The sequence below is a fragment of the Mya arenaria genome, chromosome 10 (genome assembly GCF_026914265.1).
Source record: "Mya arenaria isolate MELC-2E11 chromosome 10, ASM2691426v1".
NCBI lineage: Eukaryota > Metazoa > Mollusca > Bivalvia > Myida > Myidae > Mya > Mya arenaria.
In genome coordinates this window covers 51,767,842-51,786,518 of record NC_069131.1, presented here as the reverse complement: position 1 = coordinate 51,786,518, position 18,677 = coordinate 51,767,842, and the positions used below count along the sequence as shown (strand labels likewise).

General features: G+C 33.9%; 2 protein-coding genes across 5 annotated transcripts in view; one reads left to right on the top strand and one right to left on the bottom strand.

Annotated features, from left to right (window-relative positions):
- Nucleotides 1–4,214: 4,214 nt before the first annotated feature.
- On the bottom strand, nt 4,215–12,259 carry LOC128206895 (enoyl-CoA hydratase domain-containing protein 3, mitochondrial-like). Of its 3 annotated transcripts, XM_052909625.1 has the most exons (11): nt 12,121–12,259; nt 9,536–9,660; nt 8,208–8,337; nt 7,647–7,718; nt 7,150–7,183; nt 6,609–6,693; nt 6,147–6,256; nt 5,565–5,623; nt 5,000–5,106; nt 4,591–4,689; nt 4,215–4,240 (listed from the first exon to the last, which is right to left on the bottom strand). In XM_052909625.1, the coding sequence occupies exons 1-11, from the start codon at nt 12,151–12,153 to the stop codon at nt 4,222–4,224; spliced, it is 873 nt and encodes a 290-aa protein (XP_052765585.1). In that variant the 5' UTR covers nt 12,154–12,259; the 3' UTR covers nt 4,215–4,221. The 3 variants fall into 3 exon arrangements, with proteins under 3 accessions (XP_052765585.1, XP_052765584.1, XP_052765586.1); XM_052909624.1 differs by lacking the exon at nt 4,215–4,240 and having other exon boundaries at nt 4,555–4,689; XM_052909626.1 differs by lacking the exons at nt 4,215–4,240; nt 12,121–12,259 and having other exon boundaries at nt 4,555–4,689; nt 8,208–8,339; nt 9,537–9,659.
- A 12-nt stretch (nt 12,260–12,271) lies between these two features.
- Nucleotides 12,272–18,677, top strand: part of LOC128206893 (oxidation resistance protein 1-like) — a 98,414-nt gene continuing 92,008 nt past the window's right edge. For both annotated transcript variants that reach the window (XM_052909617.1, XM_052909611.1), the window contains exons 1-2: nt 12,272–12,345; nt 14,612–14,776. In XM_052909617.1, coding sequence (XP_052765577.1) covers nt 14,712–14,776 — 65 coding nt within the window. In that variant the 5' untranslated portion in view covers nt 12,272–12,345; nt 14,612–14,711. The remainder of the gene's footprint in view (nt 12,346–14,611; nt 14,777–18,677) is intronic.

The window sequence follows — 18,677 nt, the reverse complement described above, 5'->3', positions numbered from 1 at the left end:
AAACACTCAAATTATTGGCATGACCTTGGCTCTGTGTTACAGATAACACATCAGTTGTGCCACAGAATACACTTCAGTTAATTGGTATGACCATGACTCTGTGTTTCAGATAACACTTCAGTTGTGCCACAGAATACACTTCAATTTATTGGTATAACCTTGACTCTGTGTTTCGGATAACACTTCAGTTGAACCACAGAATACACTTCAAATTATTGGCATGACATTGACTCTGTGTTACAGATAACACTTCAGTTGTGCCACAGAATACACTTCAATTTATTGGTATGACCTTGACTCTGTATTACAGATTACACTGCAGAGAATTGGTATGACCTCGACTCTGTGCTCAGTTGTGCCAAAAAATACACTTATTGGTATGACCTGGACTCTGTGTTACAGATTACACTTCAGAGAATTGGTATGACCTAGACTCTGTGTTACATTGAACACTAATAAATTGGCATTTCCTTGACTGTGTTACAGTATACTCTTCAGTTAATCGGTATGCCCTTGACTCTGTGATAAGGAATACAATTCAGTTAATTGGTATGACCTTGACTCAGTGTTACAGTAAACAGTTCAACTAGTTGGTATGACCTTGAAACTGTGATACAGAATACACTTCAGTTAATTGGTATGACCTTGACTCTGTGCTACAGAATACACTTCAGTAAATTGGTATGACCTTGGCTCTTGTGTTACAGAAAACACTTCAGTTTATTGGTATGACCTTGACTCTGTGTTACAGAATACACCTCAGTTAACTGGTATGACGTTGACTCTGTGCCACAGAATACACTTTAGTTAATTGGTATGACGTTGACTCTGTGTTACAGAATACACTTCAGTTAATTGGTTTGACGCTGACTCTTGTGTTACAGAATACACTTCAGTTAATTGGTATGACGTTGACTCTGTGTTACAGAATATACTTCAGTTAATTGGTATGACCTTGACTCTGTGTTACAGAATACACTTCAGTTAGTTGGTATGACCTTGACTCTGTGTTACAGAATACACTTCAGTTAGTTGGTATGAACTTGGCTCTGTGGTACAGAATACACTTCAGTTAGTTAGTATGACCTTGAGTCTGTGGTACAGAATACGCTTCAGTTAATTGGTATGACCTTGACGTTTGTGTTACAGAATATACTTCAGTTAATTGGTATAACCTTGACACTTGTGTTACAGACTACACTTCAGTTAACTGATATTACATTGGCTCTTGTGCTACATACTACACTTCAGTTAACTGGTATGACCTTGATCCTGTTTTACAATATACACTTCAGTTAGACTTCGGTCAGTTCGGTCCGTCGGTAGACCAAAGCTAGTCCGAGTGATAACTCGACACATCCTAAACCTATTGTCAGCAAACTTGTCATGAAGGTTGGGTCTGACCAGTAGATGACCACTATCGATTTTAGGAGTCATCGGGTCAAAGCTTGTCCGAGTGATAACTCAACAATGCCTGGACCCATGGCCATTAAACTCGACAATTAGACTGGGCCTGACCATTAGATGACCCCTATTAATTTAAGGGGTCAAAGGTCAAGGTCACAGTGACCTTGAGTGCTAAAAAGATGTCAAAAGGATAACTCGACAATGCATGCACTCATGGCCCTCAAAATTGACTTTGTGGTTTGGCCTTACCAGTAGATGACCCCTATTGATTTTAGGGGTCATCGGGTAAAAGGTCAAGGTCACAGTGATCTTGAATGCTAAAAGGTTGTGATAACTTGACCATGCCTGCAGTCATGGCCCTCAAAATAAACTGGGATGTTGGGCCTGACCAGTAAATAACCCCTATTTATTTTAGGAGTCATCGGGTAAAAGGTCAAGGTCACAGTGACCTTGAATGCGAAAAGGTCTGAGTTATAACTCGACAATGCCTGCACCAATGGCGCTCAAACTTGCCTTGGAGGTCATCGGGTCAAAGGAATGCTAAAATATTGTCTGTGCGATAGCTCCACAATGCCTGCTACCATGGCCCTCTAACTTGACATTAAGGTTGGGGGTGACCAGTAGATGAGCCCTATGTATTTTAAGGTCAAAGAGTCAAAGGTCACAACTTATATTGGCAATTAACATAATATGTTCTTATTCCCTGCTACTAAAAGGATACATGTTTATCTGCAAAGATCAGTCATCATCTGAACATGATTAAAAACTGTACTTACTATCCTCACACTTTGAATAGTCATAATATTAAAACTGCCTCAAAGGCATCCAATGTCAATGACAAATCAGCTGTCATTTGGGTCCATGCATATTTTATTCAATTGTCGAAATATTCTTGACAACATGGCGCTCATGGTGAGCATGATGTTTGACAAACATCTCTTGGTCTAAAAGGCATGAAGATTCAAGGGTCGAAAATTTCATTTCTTGAGCGTTTTTTCTAAAACTTGATCTACTGACCTACTATACTTTTAGCACTTTCCTGACCAAAAATTGAATGTCATTAACAACACCATTTCAAGTTTACAGAATATGTGGTAGAAAACGTCGCCTTTTATATTTATTTATATTTAACCTGATGACCTACTACCTGAAAGGTGATAATGAATTAGAAAAAAATGAACTTTAAGCTCTAAATGTTAATTAACATTAAAACATCAGTTGAAACTACACAAACCATGCTAAGTTTCACTGTATGATAGCATTTATTAAAGGCTATAGAAGCCTTATCTGGCCAGCCCCTTACAAGTCTTCATTTAGTCTTTCCCTTGTCTTACACAAGTGCACTTTTTAGTTCACTTGTAATGCATCACTTGTGCACTAGATGTGCATAAAGTGTCAAGTTTAGGCTTAACAGGACGTGGGATTTTTAGGACATTAGCATGGCTTTATCATGAATATTTCATAAGTTGTTACACCTACATGTACATATACAATGTACTTCTTGGCCCGATATGACGCACACTTCAACTCAGACTGAAGAAATACGTTTTTACCAAGTTTGAAAATAACCGATGTCCATTGTTTGATTGAACAAGAGTTTTAATACATGATCTCAAACTTGACCAATATAATGGTAAGTATCTAATGGAGACATACATTCGGACAAAGTTTCATGACGATTGGGCTGAAAATGAGGCTGTTGAACTTGTCAAACAATCTTAGTCCCATATAACAGGACACAAGTGTTTTGAAACTTGTACAGGAATGTTTTATGATATTCACCACAATCTGTCTTTGGATTTGCAGAGACAGTGTACATGTATGTAGGAAAATTTACTGAATGAAATAATATAAGCTTAAACGTTTCATGGAATTTGGACCAGATGAAAAGGACAACATGCGCAATAAAAGTTTTATAAATTCACACATTTATTAAATCATGAAAACATTCAATATTTATTGAAAAGAAACATTTGGCACCATAAAAACACGACTAAACAATGAATATGAGCCACTTGAAGCAATATGGGCCGTTTTGCCATTAGACTATTTATAGATATTATAAAATAAAAGGACAGTTTTAATGAGAGCACTAGCTATTTATAGACATTTTGTGCATTTCATGCATTTTGTTCCAAAGTGTCTGAGATAAAAGTATTAGCAGTAACTTTTGTAGTTGAAATTAACACTACACACACAATTTGATGCATTTTTTTCTCATCAATTTTCTAATAATTGCAAGTTTATACACAGAAATAATGCATAACTTGGCTAAAGTCTTTAATATTTACAAAAAAGCACCAGTTAGCTGCATTTCTTTGGCAAGATTGTTCTCAGCAGACCCATAATTGCATGACGAGGCTCATAGCTACATGATAACATTGTCATTCGTAAGATACATATGAATTAATACACATTTGCCACAGACCTCCAAACCCATTCCCATACCCCAGAGTGATGATGCTATGCATACTAATCTATGTTAGATTTATCATTAATATCAAACCTCTGATGAATGAGAATGTACAATTTAAACCAGGTTCATGACATTTGCATTTAATACCGGTATCTTAAAATCAATTACAATCAAAGCATTATCACATTGGTTGGATGCCCTTTCTGAATCAGTGAATGTCCATTCAACCCCTCGTCACAGACCCACCACATTGATATATGACTGTCCATTTTAATTCTTCTTCCCCAAAAAACTCCCAATAAACACCCACCATGTGCTTATCTTAGTCCATTTCACCCCCACTCTCAACCCCAAACATATCACAATGAACACCCACCCTGTCCCTCCCCTATAATTTATCAATGAGCTTTATCATCATTATGTGACCATGATGGGTGCCCCCTCTGTTTTCATTTACCTTCCTTGTCCATCTTAACAAGACATCTTAGTTGCAAATTTTACCCTCCCCCCTTCCTCCCCTCAAAAAATCCTCCTAAAGTCCTACCCCATCCCTTTTGTTCAATTTATCAATGAGTTTTATCATCACTATGTGACCATGTTTGGTGTCCCATCTCCACAAATACATTGCCTGTCCATCTTAGCAAGACAAAAAGATAAACCATTTTAAACCCCTTCCCCCCATCCCTCCCCCGCCCACAAAAAAAACAACAACCAGCGTAAACCCACCCCATCCCTATCTTATGATTTATCAATGAGCCTTATCATCGCTATGTGACCATGTTGGATGTCTCTTTTCAACGAATGCCTTGATACCCTCCTGTCCATCCTGATAAGCCAGGTTGTCCACCATCACACCCTCTGTTAAACTGAAACAAGTGAAATATCAAATTAAATATAATTAACTTGCTTAGCTTTAGTTTCATTGGGAGGAATACATGTAAATTGTTTCTGTAATAAGTAATAGTACTGTAATATGCACAGACAAAAATGCCAACAGATCCCTTAAAAAAAAAGCATGCTAAACCCTAAAGAAGTCGACTGGTGTTTATATACATATATTCTCCATCCATACGGAGACCTGGATATGCCAATTTGCATATAATCTAGTACATCAACGTACATACCAATGAACTTCGACCTACAGCGGAACGTTACAGTACCAAATCGAAAACTTACTTGTAGGCTTGTTTTCTGTCTAAGGCCATTTGTTTGTAGAATGTGCGCTTTCCTAATGTAATCACTGAACGGCTGAACTCGCAGATTTTATGAGCTATCCGCATTGTCTGAAAATAAAGCAGTAAAAAACTAGTTTGCTAAGTTGAAAAACCAAACAAGAGCACTGTATTCTTTTTCTGAAACAAGGGGCATAACTTGAAATTGATTAAAACTAGAGCTGTGTGTCTTGGCATTCATATCATGGGCTAATTAAGCGCAAAATGATTGTGACATTTTTCGTACTAATTCAACACCAACTATGGTGACTATAGAAACTTTAGAGTAAATGACCTTGAAAAACGTTACAGTGAAGGTAAAGGTCACGTTTGGAAATGTATCTTAATCATTTCAATCTCAATATTGCATTGACTCAGGCTGAGAGATAAAATTTGACATGATCTCAAACATTGATTATGTCCCTCCCCAGCAAAAACAAAGTCTTTTCCTGAAATAGTCTTGAAATTGAGTCTATGACCATTATTTTGCTTGTGCGAAGACCAGGTGCATTAATTAACCAAAAACATACCTCCTCTTCCAACTTTTCCTCTGACACAACACGGCTGACTAGTCCATGCAGCAAGGCTTCTGTAATGATCAAATAACAATGTCTCCAATTTCTCACAGATCCACTTACTTGCCACAATATAAGACATGTACTGATGCACAAGAAATCTGATTTTATTTAACTCCAGTTTTAAGAAAACAAAGAAGACAATAACTGTATAAACTGTCTTTAAATAATTACACATGTTTGAATGGCTTTCAAATTGGGTAAATAGTCAAAACATGGCTTATGGGACAATAGTCAAAACATGGCTTATGGGACAATAGTCAAAACATGGCTTATGGGACAATAGTCAAAACATGGCTTATGGGACAATAGTCAAAACATGGCTTATGGGACAATAGTCAAAACATGGCTTATGGGACAATAGTCAGAATATGGGTTTTGAATAATAGTCAATGAACTGCTTGTGGGTCAATAGTGGAAACAATGCTTCTGGGTCAATAACTGTATAAGCACAATCTCAGAAGGACCAAGGACAAAGTGAACTGTTGCAAAAGACAATAAGGGCTCCAGAAGGTTATATCGCTATAGTAACAGTACCTTGTGCAGTGATTGGTAGACCAGTAAACAACATCTCCATAGCGACTTTGCGAGGAACGGACCGTCCCACTGCGACAGCAGGGGTGGAGCAGAAAAGCCCAACATTCACACTGCAGGGGAGACAGGTAGTGACTTTTTTAACAGAACATGACTCAACACAATCTAAGTCCAAGCTTTCTTAGAAAATAAGTGCTCTATTAAAGGATGTTTGTACTGCATATCTACATTTTATAGTCTACATAAATTGCTATGCCCATCTGGTTGGTGTCAAATCCATCACTCCTCCCATTGCTGGTAGACATTCTACTGTGCCACTATCCAAAAGCTTTAGTTAAGGAACCAGTTTACTTGGTTACATTGTTACAAAGTGCAGCTATTATAAATATCTTGTTACCCATTCACACAACTTTATATGTTGATTTTAAACATACACGTGTAATTTAACATACTCAAAACCCCTACCCCGGTGTTGCAAACTTTGACTTCTCTGTTACCACAGCAATGTCACAACTTGCCACCATCTGGCACCCAGCAGCTGTGGCAAGACCTGTAGCAATAGTGTAAACTTATCTTTGAACTTAAAAGTATCTTAGAAAATAATCTTAGTACAATTAGATATAGTGTATATATATAAGTCAATAAGAATCATGCTTAAGTTTTTGTCCTTGATAGAAACTCGTCCCCAAATTCTCGACATTTCTTCCGTTTAATAAGCTTAAGTAGCTTAATTATTTAAGCTATCTTGATTACTAAACAAACATTACTTTATCAACAATTTCCCTTTAAAGTCCAAAAGTTACACGAAAATATTACACAAACTCTACGGAAACAAAAATATTGAGCTTAGCTTAATCCTCTTATTAGGGACTTTAATCCATAAAGAGTGTCATAACATCTTGCAGTTAATACGAAATGAATGTCAAGTTTTCTCTAAACAAAGAACAAGGCTTCCCAGTATGTAAACATTGTGTATGTTAATAAAAAACGTTGTACATTGTATTACCATTCACTTGTGCAATCACAGGAACTGGTAAGTCCTAAAAAGAAAAAGTAGCAATATATCTATAAATAGCATACAGGGTTTTCAATAAGTTTCAATTGACCTAGCTGTCTCAAAAAATAAAGTAACTAAACAACAGCTACTGCTTACAATTATTCTACTTAAAATACACCTATTTTTTCAAATTTGCCATTTGAACTGTCCATTTTGACCGGCAGCCGGTGCTAATTGAGACACTGATTTTGTCAGAGAATACGAAAGTATCTTAAGCGTGATTTCATTATTAAATGGTAAAAGGGGTAAAATCACAAGATTTTCATTACAAAATAGATATATTTTTCAAAAATGAGTTTTCCAACACATCCTTTTTGTTTAATTAATTCTTTACAGGATAAATTTTCCCTGTTTGAAACAGTGAAATATCAATTTCATTTCACTGAAAAATCACGGTATACCACAGGAAAGCCTATAATACATTAAAAATATTTCTGTAAAGTTACCTGCAAGGAGGACATAACTTGTGTACATGTAGAAAACACTTTTGTATGGTATTCCCTTCCCTCTTTGCTGGTCTGGAAACATAAAAGTAATTAATTAGTAAGTATTATAATTTTTGTGTATGTTTACATGGCAACTTGCAACATATGAAACTTTGTCATGGACTTTTATAATTACCTGATATATGATTCACAAGAAAATGTTTGGGAAGAGGGCCGTTATCGTGTGATCCAATCACTTTGCATGTCTGATTTTTGAAAGTATTTTTTCTAATATTCTGTTAAAATTTGCATCGATATGAGGGGAATAACTCCAACATGTGTATGACAAACCCTTTTTACTCCAAAAATATTGTTCTATCTAGGAATATTGTGATATAAGAAACAAAAAATCAACATTATTTCTCTTGCTACTAAATAACGAGAGTCATTGAACAGTTTATGACATTGATGTCACTTCCTTTCTATAATAGTTTTTTTTCCACTGATGCAGGCGTGAATCAAAATGCTAAAATAACATAATATGTTTGTATGATTATTTCATTTATCATGAAGTGAACTTACCAATTCTTTAAGGTCATGCCCTGCAGAAAATACTGGCCCGACGTGTGACAGAATTATGACGCGGAGAGCAGGGTCTTCTGTCTGTAAGTCTCTCTGTAGTTGTTGCAACATTCCTAGGGATAATGCATTCCTGTGCAGGAACATCAAAACAAACAATTGATGGGTTTTGTGAGCAGAAAAAACAAATGCAGAAAAATACTAAAACCAGTTGTCAAACCCCATTAGCTCCACCTCCCATGGACTGGTGTAAAAACAAACCTTGAGCCTCATGGAATTTCAGCCAAGCAGGAATGCTTCCCTTTAGTATAAAGAAATTGTTTTTTTACATCAAGTTTTAGCTAAGGCCTAAAAAAAAAATTGTTTGGTTATGGTTACATCCTTTTCAAAAATAGGTAGGGTAGGTAGGCTTTTTTTTTTTTTTTATTTTTTTTTTTTATTAAGCTTTATATAAGAATGTCATTTTCATCATTGGAGAATGGTGTTAAAGTTATCTTCTATATAAGCAATTAAGGTTTTAAACTACATATTGAAAAGCAATTTTTTTTTTTTTAGTTTTTCATTTTTTTTTTTTCAAACCGACTATAAAAACGTTAGGGTCGGCGCCTATTCCGTAGGTAGGATCGGGTAACCCGAACCAAATGTATTTTTTTTTAGGCCTAACGAGGAAATTGAGCCATTAGAGAGTTCAAGCCAATTGGGATCAACTGTGAAACAAAAAAATTTCTTTTGCATTAAGACAAAGATTGCAAATAAATCAGTTAACATCTTATATTAGATGCAATAAAAAGAAAATATACCAACTTCAGTAATTTTTTATCATTTATTTTACTTATAAGTAATCAGCAAGAAAATACCTATCAAGCAATACCAAAACCACATGGGGTGACCAGGCAGCATTTACCTTAAAGCTGCACTCTCACAGATTAAACGTTTTGACAACTTTTTTTATTTTTTGTCTTGTAACGAGCCAATTTTTGCGAAAATCTATGAGAACCAGTTATATAAGAGTGCTGACAAAAAATTAGATCGCAGATTTTTAAATTTAGGTTCAAAAATTGATGTTTTATGCATTTGTCTTAAACCATTACTAACGGTTTAAGCCATAAAACATCAATTTTTAAACGGAAATATGAAAATGTATAATCTGATTTTTTGTCAGCAATCTTATATCATTGGTTTGCAGATATTTACGCAAACATTTGCTCTTTCCAAGACAAAAAATAAAAAAAGTTGTAAAAATGGTAAATCTGTGAGAGTGCAGCTTTAAGGTTAATGAAACTATCAGAGAACTAGCTTATTTGGAGGTCAGATTCCTCTTTCTCCTTCACCTTTTTTTGGGGTCATTCAGTGTGATTGTCCTTATCCCATTTTCCTGTTTCACCTGCGTATACTTGTTTTCCCCCAGCAAGCGGGCACAAACCGAGAAAGACCTGCGACAGGACCTACTCATCACCTGTAATATGAACAAACTGAATTTTAAATGTCGGGCTTATGCATGTCTGCCTATTACTCTGGTGGCACAACATGGAGCAAATCTTCCTGTGTTATGTTTATTTGCTAATTTTCATTTAGGGCTGTATTTAAAGAAAAAGGGCTGCCATGGTAATGCTTTGACGGATTGATGATAGTAAGGCCACAGTAATGCCTGTTAATGGAACTTTTATAACATTTGGACATTCATTATGCCCCCCTTAAAATACATGTACATGTAGAGTTGCAAAAACAAAAATCTTCAAAGACTCTAAAAGGAGCTAGGATTAGAGGGATTCCCATCAGTAAACAGCGATGCCTTATACCCCAGATAGTCACTCAACTGAAAAGACTAATACAGAAAAATGTAGTGGAAGATTATCTAAGGTTTAGACAAAATGCTGTTCAAAGTCTGCTCAATCCAACCCCTTATAAAACACATCCGTCTTTTTGTACATGTATTTGGTGCGATTGGCCTGATCATATTTTATTTCAGCTACAGTACATGTACTTTAGCTCACATTTGGCATCTAAACAAATAGGAAATACATGGGACGTCTTTATGGTGGTCAAATTTCATGCTGGTATAAATGTTCCTCTTCCCACTCTGTAATGTATATGTCACCGGGCGGGGTTCTCGTCCCCAAACTATTGCTTATTAATACGTAACTCCAAATACATTCTCCATATTTTATTCATATATAATACACTCGCTAAGTTGTGAGAGGTCTCTTAACCTTGTCTATCCACTCCCTAACAAGAACTGATAAAAACTTACAAATACAACATACAATTTCTCATTAGGCCGCGCCCATATAGTTATAAACCAACCATACAAAAACACTTATCAAACTTCATTCATACCAGCCCCTAATGTAACCTACTATTGTCTTTACCTTCAGACCAGAACTCATAAGAATCTAATTCACACCTTCATGTTATATGCTTTGATCTAAGTAATGACAACTGCTTACCAAGTTTCCTTCAATTAATTATGGAAGATACAGTATGTCCAGTAATTAAGAACAAGACTAGCAGATGTCTGTAACTAATATTTCAAAGACTATGAATTAGTACTAGACCATAACAAAATATAGTAATTAGTAACTATGATTTCCTCATGTGGACTTGTAGAGAAATCCTCATTCAATCAATTTAAGAAAAATATAAATAATCAATTTTGATATTTAAAATAATGAACTGTTTTATAACTCTGTGACATATATATATTCTTGGGCCTTAGTCCATATATATATAAACAGCTGCATCAAAGTCTTTGACAATTTTTGTTTTGGCAACTCTTCGTTAAGGGGAACATAATGCCCAAATGTTAAAAAAGTTCCCTTAACGCACATTGTTGGTTTGGGTATAAATGACTGGCCGGACCGGACCAATTCCGGACCAACTACAATAATGAGCGATCAGGGATACTCTTTTTATTATTTTGACATTTCTTATGTATCCCTGTAACGCTACAACTCTCTACCATTTAACAACGGGCGAAATGATATACTGTAATAATATGCATTGATGTTGAATAATAATGACAAAGTTCTTCAATTTTTATCTGACAGTGATCTGAACTGGATTTAATTTGTCATTAGAGTTGTTATTTTCACATGAATATATTATGGGTCACGAATACCATTATGCATGTACACAACCAGTCAGATTTGTCCCAGATTTACCGATATCGGGATACTTGATAAACAATCAACACTTGTAAGTGTTTTATGATAACTTAACATGTTTTTTGGGCATACTGACATAACTTAATATGTGTTTAAAAGTAGGCAATAATATTTTCGTAGATAGTTGAATTTATAACGGAGATAATTTCAAAATTGTGGCCGGGAGGATTCTCTGCGCAAAGACCACTTGCTACTTTTTGCTGGGATGGTGGACGTCACGAGTCTGCCATACTAAAAAAATAGATTATCGTCAAAAGACTTGTTGACGGCCATTTAGGTGGACTACGGAAATCAATGGAAATTTCTGTACTGGTCCGAAAAAGAAAGAAGGGCATGAAAGACTGACCAGTATGTGTAACGGAGATTTCCGCTGGTGCTGTACAGCCAGTCTTTTATACCCAACCAAAATTACCCATTATTGTGGCTACTTGGTCTTGTAACCTTTCAAAGCGATTAATAATTAATTAAATTACGCCATAATTCGACAAACAACAACAACAATGTCAGTTAATAAAACATGGATTCGCTATGGTCTATTTTAGGAACTTGATTATCATCTTTGTATGTAGAAATAGTCTTAAAAGAAAAAGAAACAAAATTGCTTTTTGATAAAACTTTATTTCAGTTTTTGGAATACACTCGCAATATTATTATCCGAAAAATAATATCCGAAACTCTATCCACTGTAAAACAACATTGGTTAAATTGATATCAAAAACGAGTGTCATTCTAAGCAAATCAAAATTTCTTACGATCAAAGATGTCCTTGACAAAATGGAAGTCATGATTTTGATATATTTTAATGATTTTTAGGTTATATTTGCTCCTGTTGTCCTGATAAATCCTGATAAAATTATTTTGCAACAGTCGTTTGTTTTGCATCAATAGTTACGCCCCTTTGCGGAAATAGCAAGTTTTACGAAAAGAAAATATCGGGGAGGATATTCACAGAAAAATCAATTGACAGTCGTCCTGATGTAAGTATAATTTCTGTTCATTTCGACTTTAACCAAAATATATAGAGGATCTGACATGAGTTGTCATTTAATACCAATTTTTATTAAACGAGTTCAGGAAAACTGTTAGTTAGCGAGCCTTTGGCGAGCTTACTAACAGTTTTCCTGGACGAGTTTAGTAAAAATTGGTATTAAATGACAACAAGTGTCAGATTCTTTTTATCACATGCTTTTTCCGGTATAAAATGGCAAAAAAACCCCTACCTGTTTCACCTGCGAGGCTGATGAGCCGAATATCACCAAGTGTTGTCATTTCCCGCGCTACATGCATTGCAGGAATGTAGTACCAGGATTTATTTAAAACAGCATATATACCCGATCGTTTTAATTCCGTTTATTTAAGAATGCATTCTCAGATGATATCCAGTAAAAATCACACTGTAAACACTTTAATTTTAACGAAATCTTTCTTTCTGTTATACCGGAAGTGAACATATACATCATGACGTCATCTAGTAGATGTGACGTCATAATGTTTATGTTCATTTTCGGTTAAAATAAACTAAATTTTGGACGCTTCTAAATTTGCTTTTTCAAGATATCAAGACGACATACTTTGTTATCCTCTTAATATTTAGAAAGAAACTCAACTACTCTAACAAAACAAATATTTATTATAGAAATAAAATAAGAATTGAAGGTTTGGTATACAGGAATATTACCAATTAGCAGTTCCTTTTTGCCAATTAACTTTTTATATAAATGCGGAGCGATATATTTTCTGACCAATAGATGAAGAGCAATGTTATATTACACATGTGTAATATAAAAAAATACGTGATGGTTATATTAAACCGGAAACAAGGTGTAGCATGTGATAAAAGAAAATTTGATTGTATAATTTGCCTTTTCAATTTTTATTCTCTTTGAGTGTGCAAAAAAAATAATCAGAAAATTTGGTCAAGTAGCCTCAAGAAATGAGCGTTCAGAAAATACTTATTAATCATTTTGATATTTGTTGTTATGTTTCCCTGTATCAGGTGTGCCAAGTGCTGACATAGTCAAAAGACTCTATGATGTCCATCATTAAGGTGGACTTGAAATAGATTGTCAAATATCAAATAACGTCTTAAAAAACAGTAGAAACAGCCGCTTCAGAGTCTTTGACGATTTTTTATTTGGCAACTCTATGCGTCCATATCCCACTTTTGTTTTTCTAGCGATGCTTTATTGACAGAAGTTGATTTAAATTAAAATTAAATTAGTTGTGTTTCATTAAACACTTTTAGTCGCTGCAGCTGACCGATATTGCAATACCATCAATAGTTTGTAAGTCAGCCAGTCTATAGCTTAAGTCGTAAAATCATCATAAGACTCGTGGATGGCCATTTAGGTTTGACTTGCCTGTTTACTGCTGCTTGTTGAGGTGAACAGATTTCTTTGTACTTATTTATAGATGACATTCCCCAACCTTTGATACTAAAGATAAAATGAACAGAGACGGCATTTTGTCTTTTTTCATTTGACAAACGATTGAGAGGTTTCAAACTTTGCTTGTTTTTTGTTTAAGACAACATGGTTACATTGAGGGTGCTGTAAAAAGAAGTGTTATTACTATTCTATGTATATTCTGTGGCAGACTCATGTAAAGTGAACAAATGAGAGTCCAAATTCAAAGAAGGTCCCTTTATGTGCGTTATTTTGGCTAACCCAAGAGAGAGTGGCATGTAACTGAATGTAACTGAAGTATATATTATATTTTTATCTGTACTTAAATCAAATGATTTTTTCTTGTTTTATCATTTAAGTCAAATGAGTTAAAGCTGCACTCTCACAGATTTATCATTATTACAACTTTTTTATTTTTTGTCTTGGAAAGATCAAATTTTTGCGTAAATGTCTGCAAATCAATGATATAAGATTGCTGACAAAAAATCAGATCGTAGATTTTCATATTTCCTTTCGAAAATTAATGTTTTATGCCCTAAACCGTTACTAACGGTGTAAGAAAAATGCATTAAACATCAATTTTTGAACTTAAATATAAAAATCTGCGATCTAATTTTTTGTCAGCAGTCTTGTATCACTGGTTTCCATGGATTTCCGCAAAAATTGGCTTGTACCAAGACAAAAAATTAAAAAGTTGTCAAAACGTTCAATCTGTGAGAGTGCAGCTTTAAACATGAAAATGCATTAAAATTAAAAAGAATAATTCTGGCATCAACCTATATTGTGCACCTGTAAAACATTGTTGTATTTCAATTCATTTTTTTATTTTTTGTTTCAGACAAAAGAGAGGGACAGAACTCCATTCGAAGACCAAAGTATGACCTTTATTGGAACGTCAAGGTCAAAGGTCACATTTCGATTTTGGGGCAAGGCCAGCTATGAGTAAAAAGGGCACACTGACTTCGCGGACTCTGGAGAAGCTTGGTTTTGGTTCTTTGTCAAGGTAAATGACATGTTATATGTACATACAAATGTATGCACTTGATGGTACATAGTTGTATTATAATCCTTAACATGATTTATGTGTTTGCTTGTTGGTTTATTCTGTGTTCTATTTAAAGTGAAATTACTAGCTCTGCTCTGTGGCAACATTATTTATAAGAAAACAAAAATGAAAACAACCACACCTTCCGTCAATTTGTTCAAAATGTATTCACAGTCCTCAACCACCGAAAGATGCACATCTTGATTTAACTGTAGCACCGTCAGTGCTAGCCGTGTGTGTTAAGGCACAGTATATTAGATAGGAACCAAATATACATGTAAATTTCAAGCAGACATTTATACCTCAGTCCTGTAAGACACTAAAAAACAAAACTAAATATTTGAAGAGCTTTTCTACAGCATACATTATGTGAAATTCCTGGTTAAACAGTGAAAGACAGCTTTTAAAGCCTGTATAAACGTAAGAAAAAGGCCAAATTGACTAATTTTAGAAGAGACACCTGACTTCAGTAAGAGACACTTTGTTTCAACGGTTGGTGTCAAGTCAGGATCCCTGTGAAATATAGTTACTATTGATGTCTGTCGTCCTTAAGATGTCTAATGAATCAAACACTTATTATCTCTTCAGATGAGCAAAAAAGAAAGTAAAAACTTCCTTTTATTTCCTATACACATTTTGTTCATAGATTTATGTGCAACGTAAGCTTGAAATTTTGCCATGTAGTCTTAATTTAAGATTGTTATACAGGTAATTTTCAAATGTTTACTAAATAAAGAAATAGGTTATTATTTAAATATGTTATAATTGATTCAAGATTGGTCTTAGTGTGTTAATTGTTGATTGAATTTTTAGTGAAGAATTTTGTAATGATCCAGTCAGTATCATATACAAAAATGACTTTTAAGATAAATTTGAATTTCATGCCAATTTTGCAGTTTTTATTTCTATGTCGATGTTTGAAGGTTAAAGCCTTGTTAAATAGAAATGTTATCTTTGTTTGCTGATAAGGTCATTTAAAGTTTGCATTTAAAAACGCCTGAATAATGCATATTCAGATGTAATCAGAACAGGGGTGAACATCCGAGTGGTCAGATCATGTTTGATTTCTTCTGATCGTGTTTGATTTCTTTTGATCATGTTTGATTTCTTTATCAAACAACGTCAGGTCTAAAACATTTTTGTGTGTTTTTATGAACTGTATTTTTATCCCTCCAAGCTTCAAAAGATTTAATTATGAACACACACACACATTTTTTTAAGATGCTGTGTTAAGATTATATATTCCTTTATGTTGACATTTCTTTTATCATGGGGAAAAAAAGCAGTTTCTTTATAGGCATGTTCACGATCTCTAATAAAGGGACTTAAATTAGACACTAGATGGTTCCAAAAACTGCAAATACAGTATTTCCTCAAAACAAGACTAAAATAATTGTCAATATGAGCTGGTGATAGAGCTAGATGAAATATCATTTTACATGATTAAAATAATATTTTGTCGCCGTCTCAGCCAAGTTTACCTGTTTAAAAAATAGCGCATAATTAATGGTTTCCCAGTTTAAACTTTATAGTTTATATATTTAGCATGTATAAGTCACATGATTAACTACAGATACATATACCAATGCTATTTTTAAATTAACTGGGATTTACTTGATAGGCAAACCCAGTAAATTTTCAAGTTGGAAAAAATGCAAAAATCTTCAAAATTTAGATTCATGTGTTGTAAGTGATGTTAATATACCAATAAATGCACCAATAATAAGGATATGATGTGTTATTCACATTGATTTCAATTTTATGTAATTTTTTCACAATATTCTTGCAGCTGTTTCATCTGGTGTCTAGTCCCTTTAAGCCTTTCAGTGTTTTTACAGAGAACAGGCAATTTATGGTTCGGCCTTTGTGTACTTATCTACAATAAATATTATTGTATAAAGGCCAAATTGGGCCTTGATTTATGACGGGAAAACAGTTGCTTATCTTTTTTAAACCAAGTTCAAAGGATTTAAAAATAAACCCATTATAGTTTGACTGTTAGCTCAGTTGTAGAATGAAACTAGATTGGATAAAAAACAGCTCAGCCAGTACTGGGCCCGGGGCTTTTATAAAGATCATAAGGTCTAGTGGCTTTCTCACAGATTGAACGTTTTGACAACTTTTTTATTTTTTGTCCTGGAACGAGCAAATTTTTGTGAAAATCCATGGAAACCAGTTATATAAGACTGCTGACAAAAAATCAGAACGCAGATTTTTATATTTAAGTGCAAAAACTGATGTTTTATGCATTTTTCTTAAAGCCTTAGTAACAGTTTATTATCCATAGAACATTTATTTTCAAACAAAGATATGGAAATCTGCAATCCTTAAAAAGTTTTAAAAACTGTATATCTGTGTTTGTTTTTCTGTCTAATGACATTAAACTCCCAATATTAAAACAGTAATTTTAAAAATACTCAAATTAAATAAATGTATATGTTATAATTTATCTTTATAATTTAAAAGAAAAGAATTTTCACTAAGAATTTAAGACATGAAACAAAGTAAGGTGTCCTAATCTATAATCAATAATACTTATTACTAAAATATTGATAAATGATTTAAAAGAATGGGCCAGTCATCCAAATGTGTGGCAGTGTTTTTGCAAGCGAAGGTTAATAACTTGGAGGTCAAAACTGTGACACCATTATAATGATATTGAATAAAGAAGAAAAGTAAACACATCGGAAATAGGTATTCAACAGATAAAATGATTCATTAAACTATACATACCGGTAGTTAATACTGAAGTTTTCTTTTAGTAGTCATATCAAGCTAAGAACAGTCATTTATTTTAACCTTTAATCCACATTAATGGTCTACATTATATTTTGTCCAATGAGAAGGCAGTATATTGATTAAGTTTTCCAATACATTTTTTTCAGTGGCTTAAACCAGCAGTCAGCGGTAATCAATTTTAATCAGGTGAAGCACTATTAATGAACAGTGGCTAACCCAGTTAGTGGGTAGTTTATACAATATAATGTAGACCACCAAAATGATTGTTATTACGTACATTTAATACAAAAAATTAACTGGTAATGTGACTGCCTTGTTAAGTACATACTTACTATCTTTAACTATTACATACATGTAGTTAAAACTGATGTCATCTGTTACTTTCCATTTACCTAGGACCATTTTTAAAATTTTAACCAAACACATGGGTATATTTTGTTTTATTTTCATTACAAGATCATGTCATGAAAAGTCTGCGCTATATAAGGTTATAGAGTAGATGACTAAAGATAAGTGAAGATTTTTTTGTTTCTATGAGCTGGCGACATTGTAATAAATTCCTTATGGCCAGGAGTGTTAGTTAAACTGTATTTTAAAAATTATGCTTGAATTTATTGAAGCACTTGGTTTAGTTTTGCACTAAACTGTATCAAATGCTTGAATTTATTGAAGCGCTTGGTTTAGTTTTGCACTAAGTTATTATAGTGATTATTCTTTAATATCCAAAACGAGATGCATTTTATATTTCGTGAGTGCATAATATTGAAAATAAAATAGATGTGAAAACATGTTATTTTTAATAAGATAAATAAATTAGGAGCCTTTATTTTAATATTGTTTCTGAAAAAGTTTTGAAATAATCTTAATGTAAACACAGATGGATTTTGCCAACCCATGATTACATGTACATTACAAGTACATATCAATAGTAATTTATAGCAGTTCATTAAGTATGCAAGGAAATTTAATTTACACTGAGAGAACACCTTGAATTTCATATGGAATTGTTTTATCTACCAGTCGTGTAAGACATGTATTCACCACATATTGTTAAGGTACTTCATTCGAGGTAAGACCTTAAAACGATCGATTTGAGTCTAGGGCATGTATACAGTCAAAA